Raw genomic sequence first — 26421 nt, 5'->3', positions numbered from 1 at the left:
GCCAGTTGAAGATCATGTTGGAAATGACAATGGTGATGATTCTAATGAGAGTGAAGGTGGTTTGGGACATGGGTAATATGGAGATTTTGAAGTTTAAAAGTTATTTTGATTAATGATATGTGGTTTTTGTACCACTGTGTGTGTTTTCCCTGTGTTCGTTTAATAGCCCTTAGGACAATATAATGGTTCCTTTTTTCCCTATATGTTACTTCCATTCTTTACCTTTCTTTTAGATCATGCTATGGATTTTCCCCCTCCTAAGCTATTTTATTTCTCTTTGAATGACAACTTTTGGCTCCTTATCCAATTTGAGGCAAATACGTGGAGATCAGACAAATTTGATTATCAAATCTGGTATAATGCAAGACCTTTTTCTGGTAATATGGTATGCTAGATATACTAGTTACGCATTGTATGTTTTCCGTTGCCCTTAGATGTATTTCATGTGATGTCATAAAGATTGTTCTAGTCTTTTGGTTGCACACATTGTATGTTGTATTCACCTTAAAGTTAGTCAAAAGAGGAGATTATTATTACAAATGATTGGAACATTTGTATAGACAACATGTTATGCAAGATGTCATGACATTATGTTGAGACATTTTGTCTATATGCACTCAAAACAGGAGGCAAAGATATGAAGCAAGACGTCCCACACATTATAGAACATTCTGTCTAAGAAACCAAATATGTTGTAATTGAATCGCGCACCTGATTTATTTCCATATTTTTCTGCGAGTTTATACATTTTTTGGAATTAATAAATAATTCCTAAAAAAAATCAAAGATCAAGACCAAATCAGATTGATAGAGGTTTAATTTAAGATATATTGTAAATCAAATTAAATCATATCTTGAAATTATTCTTTTTGGTGTTTCTTCAACCACAAGTATTATGAAGTCCTAAACATAAACTACTGCTGGATGTTTGGGTATTTAAGGAGTCACTCTCCATACAAAAGACTTAGACCTTGAGAGATATTGCAAGGAATTTTGTATTTGTTGAGTCTTTGAGTTTTCCGTGTGTTTAACTTGTGAAAATATATTCATTCAAATAATTCCTATACAAGGGAATAAAGTTTGGTTTATTGAGTCATAATAACTCCATAATTCAAATGATTTTGTAATTTGTTCAACACTAAGGATAATGGTTGAGATAAAGTGAGAGAGGTCTCATATTTGTGAGAAGTCCTAAATAGAAATTCACAATTAGTATTAAGAGAAAAAACATTAAACTAGAACAATTTATCTAAGACACAATTGTACTTTTAATATTAAGATATTTTTTGTGTTAACACCCTTAAGACGTGGGTGACATTGCACTGATTTGGGTTAGCAATTCCTTATGTCCAATTTACTTTCTCTACATTTTAATTGTTACTGCATTAAACTGAGCATACATATTATCCAACACATTGTGCTTGGCATCTTTCTAGAAGGAGAACATAGTTTCAGAGTCGACTAAGCTTTTACACGGGGTAAACTCATAAATCGAGTGAAATTTTATACTAGGTTGATCTTGAACCAATAGATCTTTTAACTTGGATAACCTCAATAACCGTTGTGAAGATTTTTCTATATTCTTCTTGAAACCAAATGAGAGTTTTTATTCAACGACAGAGCTCACGAACCACATAAAGCCTTATTCAAATCCCCAAAAGAGCTTTTATATTGGTTTATCTCCTAGCCAAAATAATCACTTGTTAAGGAATAATGATTTACTCAATAGAAAAATACTTTTGGTAAATTTACACTAAACCCCTCACCCATAACAAATTCCCCACTTAAACTAAAAAATGCTCTCAAAACACTATGACTAAAATGTGTGAAAATGTATAAATGAGTTAGAGAAAGTATGAGAGAAAGGAAAGTGAGGGTTTTCACATTTTTTGGATGTTTTAAAAGAGTAGGGAGTCTATCTATTTATAGGTCAATAGATGTTGTAATCTTGGAAACAATGCATGTGCAAAATAAATGACCTAATCGATTAGGTACTTGCAATAATCGATTATTGTTGTCCATATTAAAAGGTTTTGATAGAGAGTTGTAACCATTCATCAAGACACTATCATAATTGATTATAAACTCAAATATCCCTTATCTAATAAATTAAGGTAAGTATCTAATCGATTAGACAATTACAAAAAATATTCTAATCAATTGAACAATTTCATACTCAACTGGATAAACTCCAAAAATATTTTGGTGATTTAAATTAAAAAGGAGAGGCTTCAAAAATATTTTTTAGTGTGTGTTTGTGTGATTTAGCCACAATAATTACAAAAATGTCATTGTGTTTTTACAATGCACTGATCACTCATACGAATAACGTAAAAAAACCAAGAGTTTATAATCTCTTAGTATAGACATAATTATATCCACCGACAAAAGGATAAGATTTCATAAACACAAGTCATTCATTACATAAGCATTAAGTGTATCCTAAAATAACTCTTAATAATATCATTTGTAAGGTTAAAATCCAACAACTACTATCCATAAGGTTTAAGCTCGGTTGCAGTTAACTAAAGCTGCACACCTTATTGGGAATTTTGTAAACCATGTTGATAATGAGACTAATGTTTAATGGTTATTATTGATAGAATAAAATATTTTGTTATAATTAGTCATAATTAGTTTCCTATAATTATGTTGTATCATAATTAGATAGTTGACCAAATATTACACATCAATGTATATATATATTCTAATCAGATCAATGAGAAGGCCACAATTTCCATTATCTTACGTGGTATCAATCTTAATTGACCTCTCTCTCTAAAAAAAAGAAAAAAAAGAAAAAAAGCAAACGCAAAAACACGTTTCTTCTTTTCCCTCATTACAGTCTGTCTTCGCATGCTTCTTCTCCCTTCTTGAAGTCTGCCGCCACAACAGAGCTACCGTACTCTGTATCGCCGCCGCCGAACACGAGAACTACCCTAATCTCTCGCCTTCCACCTCTGTTCGCGCCACCGCCGTCGCACCTACAGCCATATCTGAATCAGATCATTCAGAACACAGTGACGCCGATACCCTCAAATTCATCGATACTCGTGATTCCGGTCAGCCCAAGACCACCATGTTTCGAGGTTCCAAATCGGAGTTTCATCCCGCTCTTGCCGTCTCCAATATTAGGAACCACATTCATATTATTCTTGAGATGGAAAAAGATCAATATGGTACATGGGCCAAGCTTTTTCATATCCATGCTCGCTCACATCGAGTCCTGCATCACATCGTTCCATCCATCGGAAAAGAGCCATCAACCATTACCGATGCCAACCATGAACAATGGTCCACTCTTGATGCCACCGTTATTTAGTGGATTTATTTCACTATTTCTACCGATTTGCTGACCACTATTCTAGAACCCAACTTTACTGCAATGGAAGCATGAAATCACTTGGAAGATATTTTTCAGGACAACCAAAATGCTTGAGTTATCACTCCTGAGCAAAAGTTTTCTAACACTCAAATGGAGGATTTTCCCAATGTCTCAGCTTACTGTCAGTGTCTTAAGATGCTTTCTGATCAGTTGAGAAATGTCGACTCCCTTGTCAACAATCATCGTCTGGTCCTTCAGTTGATCTCTGGTCTCCTAGAAGCTTACTGCAATGTTGCTACTTTAATTCACCATAGCAACCCTCTTTCAGAATTCTATCAGGCTCGTTCCATGCTCACTTTGGAAGAAGTCGGTATGGCTAAGATATCAAATATATGCTATCATGCTGCTATGCACACCACTCAGTAGAAACCTACTAAAGACACCTCTCAGCGTGGCAACCGCCGCCCCGACAACCGTTCTCGCTCCCTTGGCAACCAGGGTCGCGGAGGGGATGTGGTAACCACAATGCACCTCAGTCTGGAGCTCCTAGCGCTCCCTCACTTTGGTCCGCTCCTCCTTGGAATAAGCAACAACAGTACCTAACCTATCAACCATTGGGGTTGGACTCCACCACAATGGGCTATGTCACCGTGTCCGTATCCCACCTCTCAGTGGACACGCCCTGCCGGTCCTCCTAAGCAACTAGGAATTCTAAGACAGCGTCCTCATGTGTATGCAACCTCTACCCCATCTCAGATACCGACAGACATTGAAACTGCAATGCACACCATGTCACTCCACACTCCTGATATCAGTGGTACATGGACACGGGCGCAACATCTCACTGAAGGAGAATTGCCATCCAAGGCGCAGCAGAATTTAAAACATTCTCCATTTAGTGATCCTTACGAATGGGCATGATCAGTGATAGAATTGTTACCTCTTGTGGAGATTCAAACCTTTGGTGCATATCTCTTGCAACGATCAAAACCTTGGATACAAATCCACTGAGCGATCACGAACATTGAACGACGACAACGTCTCTACTCAGTCCACACGAACGGGTTCCTTCAATCTCAGTGCTAGTTGGTACGAATGAAGGCTTTGAGTGAGAGAAAAAGGGAAACGAAATTCCAATTCTTCACTTGAGTTTGAGTCTCTGAGTGAGTTATAATGCTTCTACCCAAGGGGTTTTATTTATAGAACCACTTGTGTGGGCTTCAAGCTAAAAAGCCCACTTAAGTGTATTTTGGCCCATATCTCATAATATGCCAAACATCACTTAAGTATTTGGTACCTTACCATATTTCGTATTCCACTTAAGTGCACCGTACCTTACGGTGTCCCTTAGTTACTCTATTTCTCATCAATCTGTCCTTTGTGTGTGACCCTGTAGGTTTTCGCGACGTTGGCAATTATATTAAATCGCGCATTTAACATAATAAACAGTGAGCGGTATCTAGCAACACATCACTGCTACCTAAGTCACGAAAATGTCATATGATCTGACAAAACCTCCTGTGATAATAATTATGTGTATAATTACCCTTTTGCCCTTATGTATATATTGAACACAAAGTATAGACCGTGTCATCCTTGTCCAGTTCAATATTAGGCCCATAGACATTTATCCTGTTACGCATGATGGGCAAATTCCATCTAGGTCACTCATGTCCCTTAGCATGCTTCGTGGAATATCCATCAATTGTCTTTATGGTTATCTAGTTACGGACAATGTTTGATCAGCAATAAAGCACTCGACTCTACATCTAGGGTCCATAGTAGTTTCAGGTCGAAGAGTGGTATACACCATTATGACCATGAGAATAACTTATGACACTTTGCATAACTTTCTATATAGTATTCTCATAGCGGGTCAATCCGGTATAAATATTACTCTTAATATTCATACCTATGTTTAAGACTTGATAACTCTTTATCCATGATCCATGAGATGTGATCATCAGTCTACAAACATAATAGCCTTAATGCTTTAATGTTATCCCACTTCACAATAAAGCTCGACTACGGATACTTTAAGAATAGTGTCCTTATGTTTAATGTGATCTCATGATTAAGTCATACTTGATACATTAAACGGACTATCTATTCTAAGGACTTTATTAAACAAACATAATAAAGAAAAAGCCTTTTATTATTAATAAATAATTCGATACAAGTACCAAAAGTATTGGCCTCTAGGGCTTACACCAACAATCTCCCACTAGCACTAGAGCCAATCAGGCATACCCCTAATGCCCATTGATTTAGTATGACCATCATGCTTCTGCTGCGCAAGAGGCTTTGTCAGTGGGTCAGCAATATTGTCAAGTGTAGGTACTCTGCATATTTTCACATCTCCTCTATCTATTATCTCTCGAATGAGATGATAACGCCTGAGTATGTGTTTGGATCGTTGGTGAGATCTGGGCTCCTTAGCTTGTGCGATAGCACCATTGTTATCACAATAGAGACCAATGGGATCCACAATGCTAGGAACTATTTCAAGTTCACTAATGAACTTTTTGATCCAAACAGCTTCCTTTGCTGCACTTGAGGCAGCAATATACTCGACCTCGGTTGTAGAATCAGCAACTGTATCTTGCTTTGAACTTTTCCAGCTCACAGCGCCACCGTTTAAGCAAAACACATAGCCAGATTGCGATCTAAAGTCATCCTTATTTGTTTGGAAGCTAGCATCGGTGTAACCAATTACAACAAACTCTTTCTGACCTCCATATATCAAGAATGAGTCCTTAGTCCTTCTCAAGTACTTAAGGATATTCTTGACAGCTACCCATTGGGCATCACCACGATCAAATTGGTACCTACTCGTTGCACTTAAAGCATACGAGATATCTGGTCGAGTACATAACATGGCATACATGATAGATCCTATTGCAGATGCATATGGAATCTTATTCATGCGATCCCTTTCTTCCTTAGTTGAAGGGGATTGTGCTTTTGATAGACACATGCCATGTTGCATAGGTATGAATCCTTTCTTGGAATCATGCATATTAAAGCGTCTCAGCACTTTGTCTATGTATGTACTCTGACTTAGGCCAAGCAGTTTTTGTGATCTATCTCTATAGATTCTGATTCCTAATATATAGGCTGCTTCACCTAGGTCCTTCATAGAAAAGCATTTCCCTAACCAAGACTTTACTTGTTGCAGGGTAGGGATATCGTTTCCAATGAGTAATATGTCATCTACATATAATACCAGGAACACGATCATGCTCCCACTAACCTTCTTGTAGACACAAGGCTCATCTTCGTTCTTGATGAATCCATATTGTTTTACCGTTTCATCAAAATGAAGATTCCAGCTTCTGGAAGCTTGCTTCAATCCATAGATTGATCTTTGTAGCTTACATATCTTTTGGGATTCTTCTGGTATGTCAAATCCTTCAGGTTGTGTCATGTACACATCCTCAAGAAGATTCCCATTAAGGAAAGTAATTTTGACATCCATCTGCCATATTTCATAATCATGATATGCATCGATAGCAAGTAAAATCCGAACAGATTTAAGCATTGCAACTGGTGAAAAGGTTTCATCATAGTCAACCCCATGAATTTGTTTATATCCTTTTGCAACCAGTCTTGCCTTATAGGTATGTACTTTACCATCCATGTCAGTCTTCTTTTTGAAGACCCACTTGCATCCTATAGGGTTAACTCCTACAGGAGGCTCTACCAAGGTCCAAACTTGGTTTGTGTACATGGAATCCATTTCAGATTTCATGGCTTCTAGCCACTTCTCAGACTCGGGACCAGTTATAGCCTCTTGGTAGGTCACAGGCTCATCTTGATCCATGAGTAATACATCACCTTGATCTGTTATGAGATATCCATATCTCTCAGGTAGGTGACGTATCATGGTTGACCTACGCTGGTCTTGTTCTACTTGAGCAGGTTGCTCTTCCACAACTACTTGTGTTTCCTACTCTAATTCCTCCATAGGTGTATCGATGCTTTGTGATTCTTGAATTTCTTCAAGCTCTACTTTCCTCCCACTGATTCCTTTGGAAATAAAATCCTTTTCTAGGAAAACTCCAGTTCGAGCGACAAACACTTTGCCCTCTGAAGGATTGTAGAAGTAATACCCTCTTGTTTCTTTAGGATACCCCACAAATAAGCATTTGTCAGATTTGGGCTCAAGCTTAGTTGAAATTTGTCGTTTCACATAAACTTCGCAACCCCAAATCTTCATGTAAGACATATGTGGTTTCTTACCACTCCATATCTCATATGGTGTCTTCTCAACCTTTTTGGATGGAACACGGTTAAGTGTGTAAGTTGCTGTCAATAGTGCATATCCCCAAAAGGAGTTTGGAAGATCGGCGTGACTCATCATGGATCGGATCATGTCTAACAGGGTTCGATTTCTTCTCTCAGATACACCATTCCATTGGGGTGTTTCCAGAAGGAGTAAGTTGGGATAGGATCCCGCACTCTTTCAGATGGTCATCAAACTCTAGGCTTAAATACTCACCACCTCGATCTGATCGAAGAGTTTTAATATTCTTACCTAGTTGGTTTTGTACTTCATTCTGGAATTCCTTGAACTTTTCAAAGGACTCTGATTTGTGTTTCATTAAATACACATAACCATATCTACTGAAATCATCAGTAAATGTGATGAAGTACTGAAAACCTCCTTTGGCTGGTATGTTCAGTGGTCCACATACATCAGTATGTATGAGGGCCAAAAGATCATTAGCTCTTTCACCCTTTCCTGTGAATGGAGACTTTTTCATCTTTCCAATTAAACAAGATCTGCATGTCTCATATGATTCATAATCAAAAGAGTCCAACAATCCATCTTTATGGAGTTTGGAAATGCGTTTCTCATTTATGTGGCCTAATCGACAATGCCAAAGGTAAGTAGGATTTAACTCATTAGGTTTCATCCTTTTAGTATTAATGTTATAAATAGGCATTTCAAGATCAAGGACATATAGTCCATTGTTCATTTGTGCAGTAGCATAGAATATATCATTCAAATAAATTGAGCAACAATTGTTATTTATTTTAAATGAAAAACCAAACTTGTCCAAACAAGAAACGGAAATAATATTCCTGCTAATTGCAGGTATATAATAACAGTTCTCTAACTGAATTATTAAACCACTAGGTAAAGTCAATACATAAGTTCCTATGGCTAAAGCAGCAACCTTTGCTCTATTGCCAACTCGTAGGTCGACTTCACCTTTTTTCCAATTTTCTACTCTTTTTTAGTCCCTGCACATTTGTACAAATGTGAGAACCGCATCCAGTATCTAATACCCATGATGCAGAAGTAGATAAATTAATTTCAATAACAAAAATACCTGAAGTTGAAGTCTCTACTCCATTCTTCTTATCTTCCAGGTACTTTGAGCAGTTTCTCTTCCAGTGTCCGGTCTTACCGCAATGGAAGCAGGTGCTTGCTTTTGCTATGCGTCCACTAGGCTTTAAAGTAGCAACGGTGGGTTTGGTTTTGGCAACTTCCTTGCCTTTCCCTTTATCACCTTGCTTAGTAGGCCTTTTGTTCTGTCTCTTTCCATTTCCGATCATCAGAATGGACTTCCCTTTTGACTTCAGATTCTGCTCGGCAGTTCTTAACATGGCGAGCAGTTTAGGAAGAGATTTGTCCATATCAATCATATTGAAATTTAGGACAAATTAACTGAATCTATCTGGCAACGATTGCAAGATCAAATCAGTCGCAAGTTCCTTTTCGAGGGGAAAACCCAATCTCTCAAGGTTTTCCACATACCCAATCATTTTGAGCACATGGGGACCTACATGGGCTCCCTCAGCTAACTTGCTTTGAAAAAGGGCTTTTGAAACTTCAAACCTCTCATGCCTTGCTTGCTCTTGATAGAGCATCTTCAGGTGTTCGATCATATCGAACGCTGACATGTTCTCATGTTGCTTTTGCAATTCTGAGTTCATGGTAGCTAGCATGAGACAAGCAGTCTCATTGGCATCATCGACATGCTTCTTATAAGCATCTCTTTCTGCCTTAGGTGCAGAACTAGGAAGTTCCTCTTCAGGAACAGGTGTCTCCAAGACATACAACTTTTTATCATGTTTGAGGACAATCCTCAGGTTTTGGTGCCAATCCAGAAAATTTATCCCAGACAATTTTTCTTTGTCAATGATCGATCGCAAGATGTTGTTAGAGGTGTTTGTTGTCATGGTAATCTACATAAGAATTAATGAAAATATAAGTATCATTGACATATTTAATTAGGCCTTTAATTAAATATGCTCCCACTATTTTACTCAAAACAAATGACCCTCATCATTTGATTCGGAAAATCCCGTTGGAAGATTTTCTAGTGGGTCGAGATCCATGTTTCACTTCGTTCTAAGTCCGCGTAGGCGGATTACACAAAACTAGGTTATTTAGGTAGGAACTCCTTCCAATTGTATCTCATACAATTCTAGAAAATTCCAGTTGGGTGAATAACTCCTTATTCTAATCCATCATATGGATTATTCCTAACTCTTGCTTATAAACATATATAATCTTATTATAATTTATTTAGTTAAGTTTGACCCATCATTTTAACAGTTGGATATTACAATTATCCCATCGCACCTTACTAATACAGAACATGCACCTCGCGTAGGCGAAACCTACATTATCCGATACTAGTCTTGATGAGTGTTAAAACTTGGAAAGCATAAACTTAATGTTTAATTTGAGGGAATTTGCAATAACTCTGATCTCACCGGCTTATTTATCATATAAATCGTCTCTCACATGCATCAACATACATTCACATGCATCAACATACATTCATATGCATCAACATACATATATAATGAAACAGTTATGGCCCCTAGCGCAATTGTTCTCCCAAGCCAATGAGAGAACCTAAGCTAACCTAATAACGATCTAAGCTTCTCCAAGCAAGATCTTCAAGGTTATCCTCCTTTGACACTGACTCCTTTGCTTTCTTCATATCATTACATTACATAAAGAAACTCGTTTTACATACGAGGGAGTGAGATGAGAAAAGAAGTTACATTTGGGAGATTAAGAGAGAGGCACGACGCGCAGGTCGTATTTTAAAACCCAAAGCAAAATAAAGGAAAACTAAGGCCATAACCGATCACCACAAGACAATAATAAACACTTTATTATTATTATTATTATTAATCCTTTAATTAATTAAAATCAAATTAAATCTCGACGACCGATCACCATATTTTAATGAACAATTCATTTAAAATTGACGTCGCTTTTCGCATCAACACTTGATACTTTAAAGCACTGAGTTAGCCGAATGGGTGAATTTTGCCTTGCGTTAACCGGTTAACCATATGCGTTAACCGGTTAACACTGTTTGAAATCTGTTAAAATTGTTTTCTGCCTTGCGTTAACTGGTTAACCAAATGCGTTAATCGGTTAACACTGTTTGAAAAACTCTTGGAAAACTGTTTTCCGTCTTGCGTTAACCGGTTAACCAAATGCGTTAACCGGTTAACACTGTTTGAAAACCTTAAAAAAATTTATTTCGCATTGCGTTAACCGGTTAACCATATGCGTTAACCGGTTAACACTGTTCCAAAAAGTGTTTAGAAAGCACAACTCTTGTGCAGTCACAACCCCAATCGCATAACTCTCTGACAACACAACCCTTGTGCCGTCACTAACCCTGATGCACCAATTTCAGACCGTCAAACACATCTCGATTGTTGATTCAGTATGATTGATCAACACGTCATTGCTTCACCATACTAATGTCGGATCAAGAAGCAAATGACCATTGATCGCTCAAAGGAAAACAATCATTGAGTGTTTGAATGAACAAAACGAGAACACTATATCATATATAATGTATTTTGCATCAAGATTACATATATCATATATATGACTTGATCGATCTCAATTTAATCTTTAATTCATTCTGTCTTTAATCGTATTAATACAGAAAAAAACAGTTATCAGATTTATGGTTTCGTAAGTGGCTCTGATACCACTGAAGGAGAATTGCCATCCAAGGCGCAGCGGAATTTAAAAAATTCTCCATTTAGTGATCCTTACGAATGGGCATGATCAGTGATAGAATTGTTACCTCTTGTGGAGATTCAAACCTTTGGTGCAGATCTCTTGCAACGATCAAAACCTTGGATACAAATCCACGGAGCGATCACGAATGTTGAACGATGACAACGTCTCTACTCAGTCCACACGAACAGGTTCCTTTAATCTCAGTGCTAGCTGGTACGAATGAAGGCTTTGAGTGAGTGAGAGAGAGAGGGAAACGAATTTCCAATTCTTCACTTGAGTTTGAGTCTCTGAGTGAGTTACGATGCTTCTACCCAAGGGGTCTTATTTATAGAACCACTTGTGTGGGCTTCAAGCTAAAAATCCCACTTAAGTTTATTTTGGCCCATATCTCATAATATGCCAAACATCACTTAAGTATTTGGTACCTTACCATATTTCGTATTCCACTTAAGTGCACCGTACCTTACGGTGTCCCTTAGTTACTCTATTTCTCATCAATCCGTCCTTTGTGTGTGACCCTGTAGGTTTTCGCGACGTTGGCAATTATATTAAATCACGCATTTAACATAATAAACAGTGAGCGGTATCTAGCAACACATCACTGCTACCCAAGACACGAAAATGTCATGTGATCTGACAAAACCTCCTGTGATAATAATTATGTGTATAGTTACCCTTTTGCCCTTATGTCTATATTAAACACAAGGTATAGACCGTGTCATCCTTGTCCAGTTCAATATTGGGCCCATAGACATTTATCCTGTTACACAGGATGGGCAAATTCCATTTAGGTCACTCATGTCCCTCAGCATGCTTCGTGGAGTACCCATCAACTGTCTTTATGGTTATCCAGTTACGGACAACGTTTGATCAGCAATAAAGCACTCGACTCTACATCTAGGATCCATAGTGGTTTCAGGTCGAAAAGTGGTATACACAATTATCACCATGAGAATAACTTATGACACTTTGCATAACTTTCTATATAGTATTCTCATAGCGGGTCAATCCGGTATAAATATTACTCTTAATATTCATACCTATGTTTAAGACTTGATAACTCTTTATCCATGATCCATGAGATGTCATCATCAATCTACAAACATAATAGCCTTAATGCTTTAATGTTATCCCACTTCACAATAAAACTCGACTACGGATACTTTAAGAATAGTGTCCTTATGTTTAATGTGATCTCATGATTAAGTCATACTTGATACATTAAACGAACTATCTATTCTAGGGACTTTATTAAACAAACATAATAAAGAAAAAGCCTTTTATTATTAATAAATAATTCGATACAAGTACCAAAAGTATTGGCCTCTAGGGCTTACACCAACACTCACACAGCCACATCACAAGGTAATCTCTCGTCTTATTTTTGAGTAAGTAATTCAAATTAGAAAGTCATTGTAGACAGTGGCTATGTGTCATACCCCAAAATTTGCCCATTAATATTTCAAGACATTTTTCAGGGCACTCCGACTCATTTTTATGACACTGATCTGAAAGGAACAAAGGCCCAGCTCACGAGTGGCCCAATCCAGAAAATGGCCCAAACTGGCCTGCTCGCTAGGCGAGCAAATCCTTCGCCTAGCGAACGTTCGCTGCACGCTCGCCTAGCGAACGTTCGCTACACGCTCGCCTAGCGAAGCTGACAGATAACAGAAAATTCTGGGCTGCACTCTGAGCCCATTAGGTCATGGAAAAAAGGCATTATAAATACCACAACTCCAGTCAGAAAAAGGGAGGACGAAAAAGGACGAAAGGAGGACCCTAGCAAGCAAACCCTAGCGCTCACAGACAGGAAACCCTGAAGGAAAAGCCGGCGGCAGCAAGGTCACTTCCGCTCAATTCGATCCACTCGGCCAATTCAAGGTTACAATTCGATTACAAATAGGTTGGCATTGCTATTACTACCTTATGTTCTTAATTTGCACATGGTATCATGATTGAATTTATGAAACTATCTTAAGTTTTACATATGAATTTAAGTATGTATGAACATCTGAATGTCTAACCACATAATCTCTGTAATGAATGCTATAAGGTGTGAAGCTTGCTGCCATTATATCGTTATTAAAACCGGAATCCGCAGCCGCTCGCTAGCACATCGCTAAGCGAGCATGCAACGAGTGTTCGCTAAGACTTCGCTAGGCGAAGCAGGAGCGAACGCGACAACAACCGACTTTTCTGTTCTGACTTTTGCCCACCTGTCATGTTTTTATCATAGCCATGCATTGTTTATCTGACCCTACTGCTGTTCTGGTTTCTTTTGTGGTGTAATTCTCGATTGCACCCTGATTTGGTATTCTGACATGTTTGTTGAGTTTTGTAAAGGTTCACACATCGCCGGGAAAGCTAGCTAGATAGGTATTCCACTTTATTTGTGGGATGCCCTTTGTGGAGTTTCACCCTAAATTACCTAATTAATTTTAATGTATTAATTTTAATGTGGAGATCCACCCTCAATTACTTAGCTGATTTTAATGTATTGATTTTAATGTGGAGATTCATCCTAATTGCCTAATTGATTGTAAAATACGGCCTTTAAATATGTGATCTTGGACCTCTCTTTGCTGCCCTACGGTATAACGGTCGTGTCCCGCGAATGTAGGGATACACTTAGCAAAGACCCTTCGGTTAAATCATCATAAAGTAAATCATGGTCCCTCGGATGTTGCCTTCGAAAATACGATTTTGTCCCTCGATGACCCTTTGGTGTAGCCTACGGTTAAATGATGATCGTCCCTTCGAATGCTAAGGTATCCTTACAACTGTTGCCTTCAATGACCTATCGATGACCCTACAATGACCCTTTTACATCCAAAGGATAAAACTACTTACTTCTCAATAGTAAGGACAGTTTTACCCTCATAAGGATAGGAAACGCCCATAACGACCTTAGGAAGGTATAACTCTCAATTACTGGATCATAACCTAAAACATTTTCCACCCCTCACACTTTGCAAGTCCTAGAAAATCACCACTTGGTATACATTCATACCAGAATCATTACCAAGTTATATTTTTCTAAACTGTTTTTCAAAATCAAACGAGATAAATACTTCGTATACATTCATACGAGAATCATTACAAAGTTAAACTCTCTTTTTGAAACATTTTTAAACAATTCACCAACACTTTTCAGACAAAAATATAAGTGATCCAGCAATTAAGAGCCCATGGATAACCATGGATACAAAGGGTGCTAACACCTTCCCTTTGTATAATGTACCTCCCGAACCCAAAATCTATTGAGGTCTTTCCTGTTCTTTTCCACCTTTCCTCATTGGATAAAAGAAAAGTCGGTGGCGACTCTTGCTATCCGCGACATTGCGATAAAAAGCAAAATACCCCAAGTCAGTTCACCGTATGACACTATGGAATTCCAATTCATGACACTAGACACACACAAATAACCACATCTAACCAACCACTTCACCTTAACCATGTCCTGCATGCCCCGAAAATTATTAAAAATTTAATTTCTATGAGACGACTCACAACTAGCAACAATGTTTCTGTTTCCTTTGATCCTTTTGGTTTTACTGTCTCTGATTTTCAGTCGGGGATCACCTTTCTCATATGTGATAGTCGTGGAGATCTTTATCCAATTACCACTCCTCCCAGTTTTTCCGGTCTCACATCCAGTCTTTGGCATAGTCGTCTTGGTTATCATGGCGTGTCTATTTTGAATTTCCTTCGCAAAAATAATTTCATATGTTGTGAACCTTTTAATTCTTCTGTCGTTTGTGACTATTGTATTTTAGGAAAATAGGTTAAATTGCCATTTTTTGATTCTCAAAATACGACTTTGATGCCTTTTGACATTTTACATAGTGATTTATGAACGTCTCCGATTTTAAGTTCTGTTAGTCATAAATATTATGTCTTATTCTTAGATGATTTTACAAACTTCTTGTGGACTTTTCCTATTAGCAGAAAATATCATGTGTTTGAAACGTTCAAGTCACTTACTCAACTCATTCAAACTCAATTTTTGCAAAAAGTCAAAACATTTCAATGTGACAATGGCGGTGAATATAATAATGAGTTTTTTTCAAAAATATTGCATTGGTCATGGTTTAGTTTTTCATTTCTCTTGTCCCCACATATCCTCACAAAATGGGAAAGCGGAACGCAAAATAAGAACCATTAATAATATGATACACACTATGCTAGCTCATTCTTCTGTTCCTCCCTCGTTTTGGCATCATGCTCTCCACATGGCAACTTACCTGTTAAATATTATTCCCTGTAAAACACTTCATAATCAGTCACCAACACAACTCATGTATCATCGTGATCCCACCTACACACATCTTAGAGTCTTTGGTTATCTATGTTATCCATTATTCTCGTAATCTACCATTCATAAGTTACAACCCCACTCTATTCCGTGTGTCTTCTTGGGTTATCCGCCGAATCATATAGGTTAGTTTTGATTTGTCTAATAGAAAATTAATAATTTCGAGGCATGTCATCTTTGATGAAAATCAATTTCCCTTCACCGAGATACACTCCCCTTCACCTCACTCTTATCAATTCCTAGATGATGACCTTCACCCCTACCTTATACATCAGTTGTAAAATCAAATTTCACCACCTGTTGCACATAACCAACCAACACCCACAATCCCAATTGACCAACCACTACCCTCAATAAACCAACATTCATCATCTCCTACCTCTTTGATCAACACACTCATTACAATAAACTCTCCATCACCACCATCAATTCAACCGCATCCACCTCCACCTACACAAACCATCACCACCCAAAGCATGAAAGGCATTGTCAAGCCCCACACGATATTTAACTTATCAATCTCTCACTCTGACCACACCATCTCTCCCATACCTAAAAACCCCAAACTAGTCTTATCAGACCCGAATTGGAAATCCGCAATGCAATCTGAATTTGATGATCTTATTCGAAATAAGACGTGTGATTTAGTTCCTCGTCCTTGTGATGCTAATCTTATTCGATGTATGTGGATTTTTAGGCATAAGAAAATTTTTGATGGCTCCTTTGAGCGTTATAAGGCTCGTCTTGTAGGTGATGGCAGGTCACAGGTTGTAGGTGTGGATTACGATGAGACTTTTAGCCCCGTGGTGAAACTCGCTACCATTCAAACATTGCTTACCATTGCTCTCTCCAAATCCTGGCCCATTCATCAACTGGATGTCCAGAATGCCTTTTTACATGGTCATCTTCATGAGACTGTTTACATGCATCAGCCATTGGGTTTCCGTGACCTCTGTCATCTAGATCATGTATGTCGGTTGAAGAAGTCATTGTATGGTCACAAGCAAGCGCCTAGGGCATGATACCAACATTTTGTTGACTATGTCGCCACCATTGGCTTTCGTCATAGCATATCAGACCACTCCCTCTTCATATATCGATAAGGTTTACATGGCCTACATTTTGCCGTATGTAGACGACATCATCCTTATCACCTCCACTCGGGTCCTCCGCCAATCAATTATGTCACTCTTAGCATCTGAGTTTGCAATGAAGGATTTGGGCCCTCTGAGTTACTTTCTGGGTATTGTAGTATCTCGTCATCCTGATGGCATATTTCTCAGTCAAAGCACTTATGCATCAGAGATCATTGAACGTGATGACATGACATCCTATAAACCATCAACCACTCCTGTTGACACCAAGCAGAAACTCAACACCTCCTCCGACACTTCTTATGAGGATCCCTCCTTGTATCAGAGTCTTGTAGGGGCCCTGCAGTATCTCACTTTCACTCGACCTGATATATTATATGTTATTCAACAAGTTTGTTTTCACATGCATGCCCCTCGCACGAAACACATGCTTACTCTTAAGCGCATTTTACACTATGTTCAGGGCACCTTACATTTTTGAATACACCTATCCCATCTCCCATTACAAAGCTTATCTTCTACATTGACGCTAATTGGGGTGGATGTCCTGACACCAAACGTTCTACATCTGGTTACTGTATTTTTTTAGGTGACAACCTTATTTCTTGGTCTTCCAAAAGGCAGCCAACTCTCTCCCATTCCAATGTTGAAGCCGAATATAAGGGGGTTGCCAATGTTGTTTCCTAATTGTGTTGGATTCGCAATCTTCTCCTAAAACTTCATTTTCCTATTCCCCATGCCACTTTGGTGTATTGTGACAATGTTAGTGTCATTATCTATCTGGTAATCCTGTGCAGCATCAGCGCACTAAGCATATTAAGATGAGCATTCATTTTGTTCGGGAAAAGGTAGCCCGTGGTTAGGATCGCGTCCTTAATGTTCCCTCAAGACATCAGATTGTAGGCATCTTCACCAAAGGACCTCCTTGCATTCTCTTTGATGATTTTCGGACCAGTCTAAGGGTCCGTGAACCCCCCGCTTCGACTACGGAGGTGTGATAGAATAAAATATTTTGTTATAATTAGTCATAATTAGTTTCCTATAATTATGTTGTATCATAATTAGATAGTTGACCAAATGTTACACATTGATGTATATATCTTCTATTCAGATCAATGAGAATGACACAATTTCCATTATCTTACAATTATTTACCCGTTGCCATGGTTTGTTCATCTCAACATGATTTCTTAAGGAAATTCCTAGCAATATTGGAACATTATACTTGTGTGATGGATTTGTAATCCATGTATACTCTTCAAAATAATCAATAGCTAGTCTTGGTAAATTTGAACTCGTCGGGGCTGAAACCTACAGATCTTGTCCAAGCATACATGTTTTTGATTATGTTGATCTATGTGGATAATATCATTATTTTTGTTGAACTGAGTAACCAACAACGGGTCTCTATATTCCTGCTACCGAGCCAATGACATTTGTCCTCTAACGTAAGACATGTTATTTTCCTATATACTGTCGTCACAGGGAGAAATTTATGACATAGTAGTTTGGTTTACTATAACATGAGGCCTTATATATATATATATATATATATATATATATATATATATATATATATATATATATATATATATATATATATATATATATATATATATATATATATATATATATATATATATATATATATATATATATATATATATATATATATATATATATATATATATATATAAAAAAGATCATCCTGATTTAGCATATTATTCTCCCTTGGGTTTCCTCCAAGTTTAGTCATGGAAAAATCAATATTATATGAATACATAGAAATGAAATATACTTATTGTATATGATTCTACTAGACATATGAATGTCTTGCCGTAACAATGACCGAATGACTTTGGTGTGAAATGTCTGTCTGACCTTGGTTCCCTTGGATTCATTAAATGATAAAAGTGATATAATTATCACCATAGTCGACTCATTTGATATCCATCTCTCTTTCACGTTGAACCTCATATTGAACCATTAGCCTAAAAATGTTAAGAGACCTGATACACAATATCGAGTATCTCCATAACAATATGTTGTATGATGAAGGATGTGATTATTAATACTGCTGGTTGTTTTACTAGGGTAAACCAAAGCCTTACTAAAGTAACTAGGAGGATCCACTAAAGTTAACACTCTTAGTTTTTACGGTGGATCAATGGGTCTATAAGGACCTGGCCTATTTGATACAAAAATTGTTAGTTGGTAAATGTTGGAGAAACTTGTATTAGGACACAAATGCATATGTTAAATATATAACCATGACTTAATTACCTAAGTTTTTAGTGACATTAGGTGTAATGCTAACGGGATGTGTAAAGTTTTTATATCGAACTTGAAAGTTAGCTAAATAAACGACTAATAGCTTTCAAACAATTACTCCACTTAATAAACTATGTCTCTCATTTATGAGTTATTTAACTTGTGTAAATTATTACAGAAGTATATACAAAATAGAAAAATAAAGAATAAATTTATGAAAGCAGATTAGTTTGATTGATTGTATGTGTTTTATGAATTATGCAATGTGATATTAATAGATAAAATTAGTCATACATACGAAAAAATCGTGACCTACGAAATTTAAAATCATCGACTATTTTTGTAGGTAATGTATGATTCTTCCTATTATTTGGTGCATACGACCGATGTCTGATCCATTCATACTCATCCGATGGCATTCCCCTTTCCTCATCCATGCAGATGCTATCTTATTACTTGCTTCAAGCTCACATGAAAATACATTTTAAGTTAATAACATTATAAATGTGGAACACATGAAAAACACTAAATTGTGAAGTTCCACGTTTCTTTGACCAATTCTTACACTCCCACAATAATCACTTTGATGGATTTGATAAAATTTCATCTATCTCGTATTCCATATATTTTTATTCAACTAACCTTCATTCAACTATAAAAGATTCGACTTAAATTAATTTATAATAATATTAAATATTGTAAAGACTAGTTATTAATTAATAAAATTAAAGAAAGTTTATTGGGCCAATAATTGGACTGGGCCTGGCTACTGGCCCATGTAGCAAATAGAGGGAGATTCAAAAACAAACAAAAATTCACTTTCCCTCCAATGGTTTTTTGAAAAAGGCGCTATTATTATATTGTTATTATCTTTATCCCCATCTTGTTCAAGATCTTACAGAAGAACCGAGCTTTACAACTATGGCGAATTTGGATCACACTCACCTTGACGACGACGATTTCGAACTTCCTCTTACTCAACCTCTTTCACTTTCCAACAACCAACGACCATCCAAAAAACCCAAAACCAAAACGACACCGTTTCCCGGCAAAGAGAACATTCCCCCTTTCTCTCCCATTCACAATCACAACGACAGTTACGAAATCGGTAACTGTAGCTTGGATTTCATTCCTTCCACCTTAGAATCTGATGCCACTGTTCAAGCCGTTTGTTCTTCTGTGTCGGAGCTGAAGAAGGATAGTAAACGCGCTTATTCCAACAATTCGTTAGAGTCTAAGCTCGTGGTGTCGAGAACTAAGGTGTTTGATTATGGAGAGTCCGGTTCGAAGGTGAATTTGCGCAATGAGTTTGATTGTTCAGTTGATTGTCCTCTATGTGGTGATGATATTTCTGATTTAACGGAGGAACAACGAAATCTGCATACCAATCAATGTCTTGATAAAACGGGAGAAGATGTAAGATAGCTCTTTCTAGTTTTTTTTTTTATCAATTACAATTGCTATGTAGTTAAATTGTGCATCAATTTCATTTTTTTAGTAGAACTTTAGTGTTTTAGCTTGGTAGGTTTTAAACTAGGTTTGCGATTGCTAGGCTTTTGACCGTCTAGTTTATCATTCAAATATGACCAGAGTTGAAGAATTGAAGAATGGAATGGGTAGAACGTGGTCATTGATTATAAGATAGTGCTGTAAATTTTTTAATATTTATGCAGGCTGCTCTTCCTAATGACGAGGTGGGTGCTCAATTTGGGCCGAAAGTCTCTGCTGTTGTTGATTGGATACGTGATCTTGGTTTAGCTAAATATGAAGAAGTGTTCGTTAGGGAGGAAGTTGATTGGGATACCTTGCAATGGCTGACAGAAGAGGTGAGTTGATGCTTGTTGATTACCTCGGTTCATACTGTCACTTGAAGTTATTTGACTGTAATCTTCAACTTTTAAGAAGAATTTGAAATGAGCTTTTTAGGCTCTTCCACTCCTTATTAAAGATCAATCTACCATATTCAACTTGCTTGGACCAAGTAATCATTTTGCAATTAGGCCTTAGAGTGACATTCTGAAGAATAGTACTTACTAACATTTATGCTATTAGAAATCTGAAAATGTGTTTGGTTTAGGTTTTTTATATCTAAATTTTAAAGTGTGGCATAAACTAAAACCACTAATATGTTGTTTTTTTGTATGAAATACCTGTCTTTTTGCTTTGCTTTGTTGCTAAAGGTTTAAGGTTTATGTTAATGGAGTTTCCCCCTTTTTTGTGTGATATTTGTAGGATCTCTTAAACATGGGTATATCTGCACTTGGTCCCAGAAAAAAGATTGTGCATGCCCTGTCAAAACTTAGAAGAGGAATTGCCTCTTCAAATGATAATAATGAGAATTCTGGGGTAGAGCCCAGAAGGATTAGAAACCAGAATGTCAAATTGCAACATGATAAATCTGAACGAAAAGTTGACGGTACTGTTAAACCAGTAGCAAACAAATTGATTACTGAATATTTTCCTGGATTTGCTACGAATGAGAAGAAAGTTTCTGCCCCTCCTGTAGAACAACATGAAGTAAAAAACAGTGGCTCAGTTTCTGGTCGCAAGCGCAAAGCAAACAATACGTCAACAAGTACAAAGAGTCGTGATGTTCCTAAATGGTGTGCCATACAAGGAACACCTTTCCGTGTGGTAAGTAGTATTCTAATTTATACATGTTTATATGTTTTGTGCATTCTCCTTTGATGCATTCCTCTAGGACATTGCAGATAATTTATAGCTAGAAAGAAATCTTTTTCTAACTGGTCTGAAAATAGACATTTTTTTTTTCCACTTTACATTCATGTTGTATTCTGATGCACTATTGCCCAGGAAAAATGGATTTTTATGTGCGGTGTATGGTAATTAATTTATCACATCCAGACAAGAAAATGATTACTGGCCACTTGGACGACAATTCAAGCTGAGCATACCTCTCAATCATGTTTTATATTGACATGCTGAACTAGGAAAAAAATAGAAGATAGAAAAAAAATGTGTATACAATGAATTCATATCTAGATAGATAGCTAGAAGCTATGAAGGTTAAGAAACTTATGGTATTTCATCACAGTTTTTGCCATATCTTATTTTGATATGGATCTGAGTGTCTGAGTAACACATCTAATTTATGTAGGATGCTTTCAAATACCTAAGAGGAGATTGTTCCCACTGGTTTCTTACACACTTCCACATGGACCGTAAGTCTATTTCTGTATGTATTAGACATTTGATCTTTACCCTTTAGAAGATCTTGGTCCAGTTACTGATTTCTTGCAACAATGTTTTTTTTGTGTCTATGCAATATTTATATAGATTTATGGATCCTTGTTTTATATTCATCAACTGTTCAATTTGGTTAGCCTCAAAATTCTATTTAATTCAAGTGTTGTTTTCATTGAACTTTAATTACAGTTTAGATTTGAAGTTTTGGCTTTTAAGAATTAAGAACTTACCTATACTAGTAAGCTCTAAACAACTTTAACACAGGTCTCCATGAACACATGCCGGTTTACTATATTTTATGATTTGGTGTGTTTTCTTTTCGTAGTACCCAACTTTGGTCATATGATTAGTTTATACAATCGCCCCTGAGATTGTATATTCACAGTAGATCTATGTGGACAATTTGGTAACAAAATAGTTTTTGACAAGTGGTGTGTTATGTATTCTGCGCGAATGACACATTCACAAGAGTGAGAGATAGTGCTCTGTGTCTGACATACGAAAGCATAAATATATGTTGTATGAAAGTGTGGATTGTCATTTTCTAAATTACTTTTGGGTGTTTTGATGCCCGTTCCCCTACCAGAAACATGTGTGTGTGTTTTAGGTCACATGATAAACTCAATGGAGACTCAAGTTAAAACTACAAATAAAAAAAATTAATGTTTTTAGGGGTTTAGCTCCTCATGAGCAAATTATTGCAATCAGACTTCCAATTTGCTCTTTGGCTGTTGGTTCTCATTTGTGAATGCAGATTATCAAGGTCTCACCAAGTCGTTCAATCATGGAAAGATCTATTGCTCCTCTGTTACGGCTAGACTTGTAAATATGAACCTAGGGATTTCATATGATAAATTACATATTTTGCCTCTAAACCAAAAGGTTGAAATAGCTGGTATTGGCGTGACTTGCTTGGATGCCAATCACTGTCCAGGTTCCATAATAATACTCTTTCAACCTCCGAATGGTCAGGTGTGGCTTGAACTGACTTCCTTATGAGCTTAATTATTTTTTGCTTGCTACCCCTTGTTTTGTTAGCACTTACTAGCTAGTTTTTCTGTTTATTTAGGTGGTACTTCACACAGGTGATTTTCGTTATTGTGAAGAAATGGCAAACAACCCTTTCCTGCAGATACGTCCTATTAATACTTTAATTCTTGATACCACATACTGCAATCCGCAGGTGAGTTCATTTGTGAATAATGGATGATCTCTTTCAAATGACACGACTTATTAAGTTTTTGCTTTGGAACTTAACTTCATTTTATTTATGTTCATGACATAATTAGTTAACTAGTCAAGAGATTATACTCCGGCAACTTGAGACAGTGTAAAAGTGAATTTATTTTCAATATCTGTCCTGACAAGTTTTCTTGAATCAATGGTTTCTCAGAGGCCTTGGATTCTCTTACAGTTCCAACTATTTTCTTGGAGTGTGGCATTGTGGTGACAATTCTCTTACAGTTCCAGCTATTTTCCATTACTTATAACTGTGATGGAGATTGCAGATATAAGTCTAATTATAACCGTGATGAATTTTTGAACCATTTTTTATTTTATTTTAATAAGATTGTTTTTTAATTAGAATTGTATTAAAAAAATTAAGATAGTTTTTTAATTACAAAAATACATATTTAGGGTCTTTCTCATAAGTTATAATTTGTAGCTGTTGACAAATAAAGATATAAAAATGATATCCTAAAAACCTTTTAAAGATAATCCAAGATTCTAAATGTACTAATAAATGTTAGTACTTACAACTGGTTAGTATGCTACATCTTGTCATTTTAATAAACTCTTAGCATACCTATGTTCATGACTGACTTTGACAGTCTTCACCATTTATTAATTTGTTCTTATATTATTATTACAAGATCAAGATATTCAAGGTTATGATAATAATAATAATAATAGTAATACTAATAATAATAATTTGTTCTTATGTTTTAGTGACAAAAATATGTTGAAGGTTTGTAATATGTTTCATTGCAGTATGATTTTCCAAAACAAGAAGCTGTAATACAATTTGTTATTGACGCCATTCAAGCAGAAGCTTTTAATTCTCAGACTCTTTTTCTGATTGGCAGCTATACAATTGGTAGAGCTCAAGTCATCTCTCTTTCCGACTATTTATGATTATACTTAACTATGGTTATCTTTTCCCTTTAATATTTGTTTGAATATGCTCTAACTTAATAGTTTTTAAGTATTTGGGCAGTTGCTTTTTTGATTATATCGGCCTTTGCCCAACTACAGGGAGACTAATGAGAAAAAGTTACCACACCTCGTGTTTTATTATGTAATAGGAAAAGAAAGGCTATTCTTGGAGGTTGCACGTTCACTTCGCAAAAAGGTTTACGTGACTGCAGCCAAATTACGCCTTTTAAACTGTTTAGAATTTACTAAGGAGGATATGCAGTGGTTTACTTCAAATGAGCATGAAAGCAATATTCATGTTGCCCCTATGTGGACGCTCGCAAGCTTCAAAAGATTGAAGCACATATCAAGTCAATATGCGGTGAGTGTGTGCTGCTGCCTATTTCTATCAAAACCATTATATGCCAGAGAGCTGGCATTTCTTAATGTTGACAGTGAACATATCTTAAAGTAGGCATGTCTTTATGTACAATACATAAATAGCTACAGATACTTAAATTCTTTACTACAATCTGATCTTGTCTGTTAACCATTCCCTGACAATGCTTGGTGGATGATAAATATTCCATGGCTGCTACTTGGTCTACTTGCTTATCAGTTTTACAGCTTTTGAATTGGATAGTTAGTACTGAATTATGTATCTTTTAACTTTGAATTTCACATTTCTAATTATCAGATGTATTTTCTTTATTCAGAGTCGGTTCAGTCTTATAGTTGCTTTCTCTCCTACTGGTTGGACATTTGGCAAAGGTAAAAAGAAGTCTCCTGGAAAAAGGTGGCAGCAGGGTACTGTTATAAGGTGATGCTTTAATTTCCTTTATCACTAAAATCTTTTACATATACCTGCATGCATTGCATCCCTTCAAAGCATGCCTCGTTGCTCTTTCTCTTCTTTTGGTTCAATAGAGCTTGTTATACCAAATACCTGACCTCAATGGTGCATTTTGATTCATATATCACTGAACTAGTCTATAGGCGCACACAGATTGTTGGAAAAACAGCCTGCTTGTGTTGCTTAAGTTTGGATAACTATTAACCAACAAAAGTTTTCCCTTTTAGATATGAAGTTCCTTACAGCGAGCATTCCAGCTTTACAGAACTCAAAGAGTTTGTAAATTTTGTATCTCCCAATAACATTATACCAAGTGTGAATAATGATGGGCCAGAATCTGCAGACGCAATGGTTTCTCTCCTGTCAACTTGATTTGTGCACTAAAAGGAGTTCAGTCTACCCTTGTAACATCTGTGTTTGAGAGTCAGGAAGTTGCTTGAGCAATATGAACAGCAGTAACTTTTTATTCCAATCACTTTTCAGCGGTAAACTTGTGTTTGCTGCTTTGCTAAAGATTAAAATGTGAAAAGAGAAGAAAATATATATTCTAGCAGAGGAGCTTATCTTGCTTATTTTCATGCGAAACTATGGATGTTTTTGTCAACTGTGACATAAAATCTAAAGTGATCGTTGTCTACAACATACTAAGTTGGGAAGTGTTTACAACCCCTTCCTCTGTTGATCCTGAATTAACCCAGTGCTCTTTCCAGCAAAAAGATGGAGCTTGTCAAAGTTCTTGCTGCACTGCAACCTGTTGGTCTTACTGTTATTGTTTGAGATCATTGACATTTGGTTGCGATAATAATGCTTAGCTCGTTAAACAACCTTTATAGCCTGTATTATTTTAAAGTGTAATGTCGCTCTTGTACTTTAAATTTGCAGCTTCCTACATTCTTCTGTAATTGACCACATAATATGCAACAGTTATATAGATGCTTGTAAGTTGTAATGCCTATAGCATATAAATTATTTTTTCTGGTTACACTTTTGAAAATTTGGTTATATCTCAAAATGACTAGAATGTTCTTAAATTGAACTTAAAATTTCAACTGGAATCTTACATAGAAGTGGACTAAATTTGGTTTACTTAAATTTTCTGCAAACTCAACTTACTCACTTTTGCAAATTTAGCTCTGTTACACTTTTGCAAATCCGTTTTGCTTATATATTTACAAACTTAGTTCAAGTTTATGTAAATTTGAA

At 36.5% G+C, this 26421-nt stretch overlaps 2 protein-coding genes across 2 annotated transcripts; both read left to right on the top strand.

Moving 5' to 3' along the window:
- Nucleotides 1-16698: 16698 nt before the first annotated feature.
- LOC127078934 (uncharacterized mitochondrial protein AtMg00810-like) lies at nucleotides 16699-17232 on the top strand. Its single transcript, XM_051019344.1, has one exon. It carries the CDS (start codon nucleotides 16699-16701, stop codon nucleotides 17230-17232), a length of 534 nt encoding a protein of 177 aa, XP_050875301.1.
- Nucleotides 17233-19889: 2657 nt separating this feature from the next.
- LOC127087835 (DNA cross-link repair protein SNM1) lies at nucleotides 19890-26200 on the top strand. Its single transcript, XM_051028749.1, has 10 exons — nucleotides 19890-20438; nucleotides 20696-20848; nucleotides 21255-21656; nucleotides 22141-22204; nucleotides 22984-23201; nucleotides 23299-23412; nucleotides 24222-24327; nucleotides 24536-24747; nucleotides 25082-25185; nucleotides 25446-26200. The coding sequence occupies exons 1-10, from the start codon at nucleotides 19944-19946 to the stop codon at nucleotides 25588-25590; spliced, it is 2013 nt and encodes a 670-aa protein (XP_050884706.1). The 5' UTR covers nucleotides 19890-19943; the 3' UTR covers nucleotides 25591-26200.
- Nucleotides 26201-26421: the final 221 nt, after the last annotated feature.

This window comes from Lathyrus oleraceus, chromosome 5, assembly GCF_024323335.1.
Source record: "Lathyrus oleraceus cultivar Zhongwan6 chromosome 5, CAAS_Psat_ZW6_1.0, whole genome shotgun sequence".
Taxonomy (NCBI): Eukaryota; Viridiplantae; Streptophyta; class Magnoliopsida; order Fabales; family Fabaceae; genus Lathyrus; species Lathyrus oleraceus.
Note: the sequence above shows the minus strand (reverse complement) of the source record. Positions and strands in the feature narration are given on the sequence as shown.

What these genes read in the sequence shown, in the direction of transcription:
- LOC127087835 (XM_051028749.1), top strand. Translation starts at nt 19,944, where the DNA reads ATGGCGAATTTGGATCACACTCACCTTGACGACGACGATTTCGAACTT. An exon ending in TTGATAAAACGGGAGAAGAT is followed by an intron (nt 20,439 to 20,695) that starts GTAAGATAGCTC and finishes ATATTTATGCAG; the next exon opens with GCTGCTCTTCCTAATGACGA. An exon ending in TACACACTTCCACATGGACC is followed by an intron (nt 22,205 to 22,983) that starts GTAAGTCTATTT and finishes TTGTGAATGCAG; the next exon opens with ATTATCAAGGTCTCACCAAG.
- LOC127078934 (XM_051019344.1), top strand. Translation starts at nt 16,699, where the DNA reads ATGTCGCCACCATTGGCTTTCGTCATAGCATATCAGACCACTCCCTCT.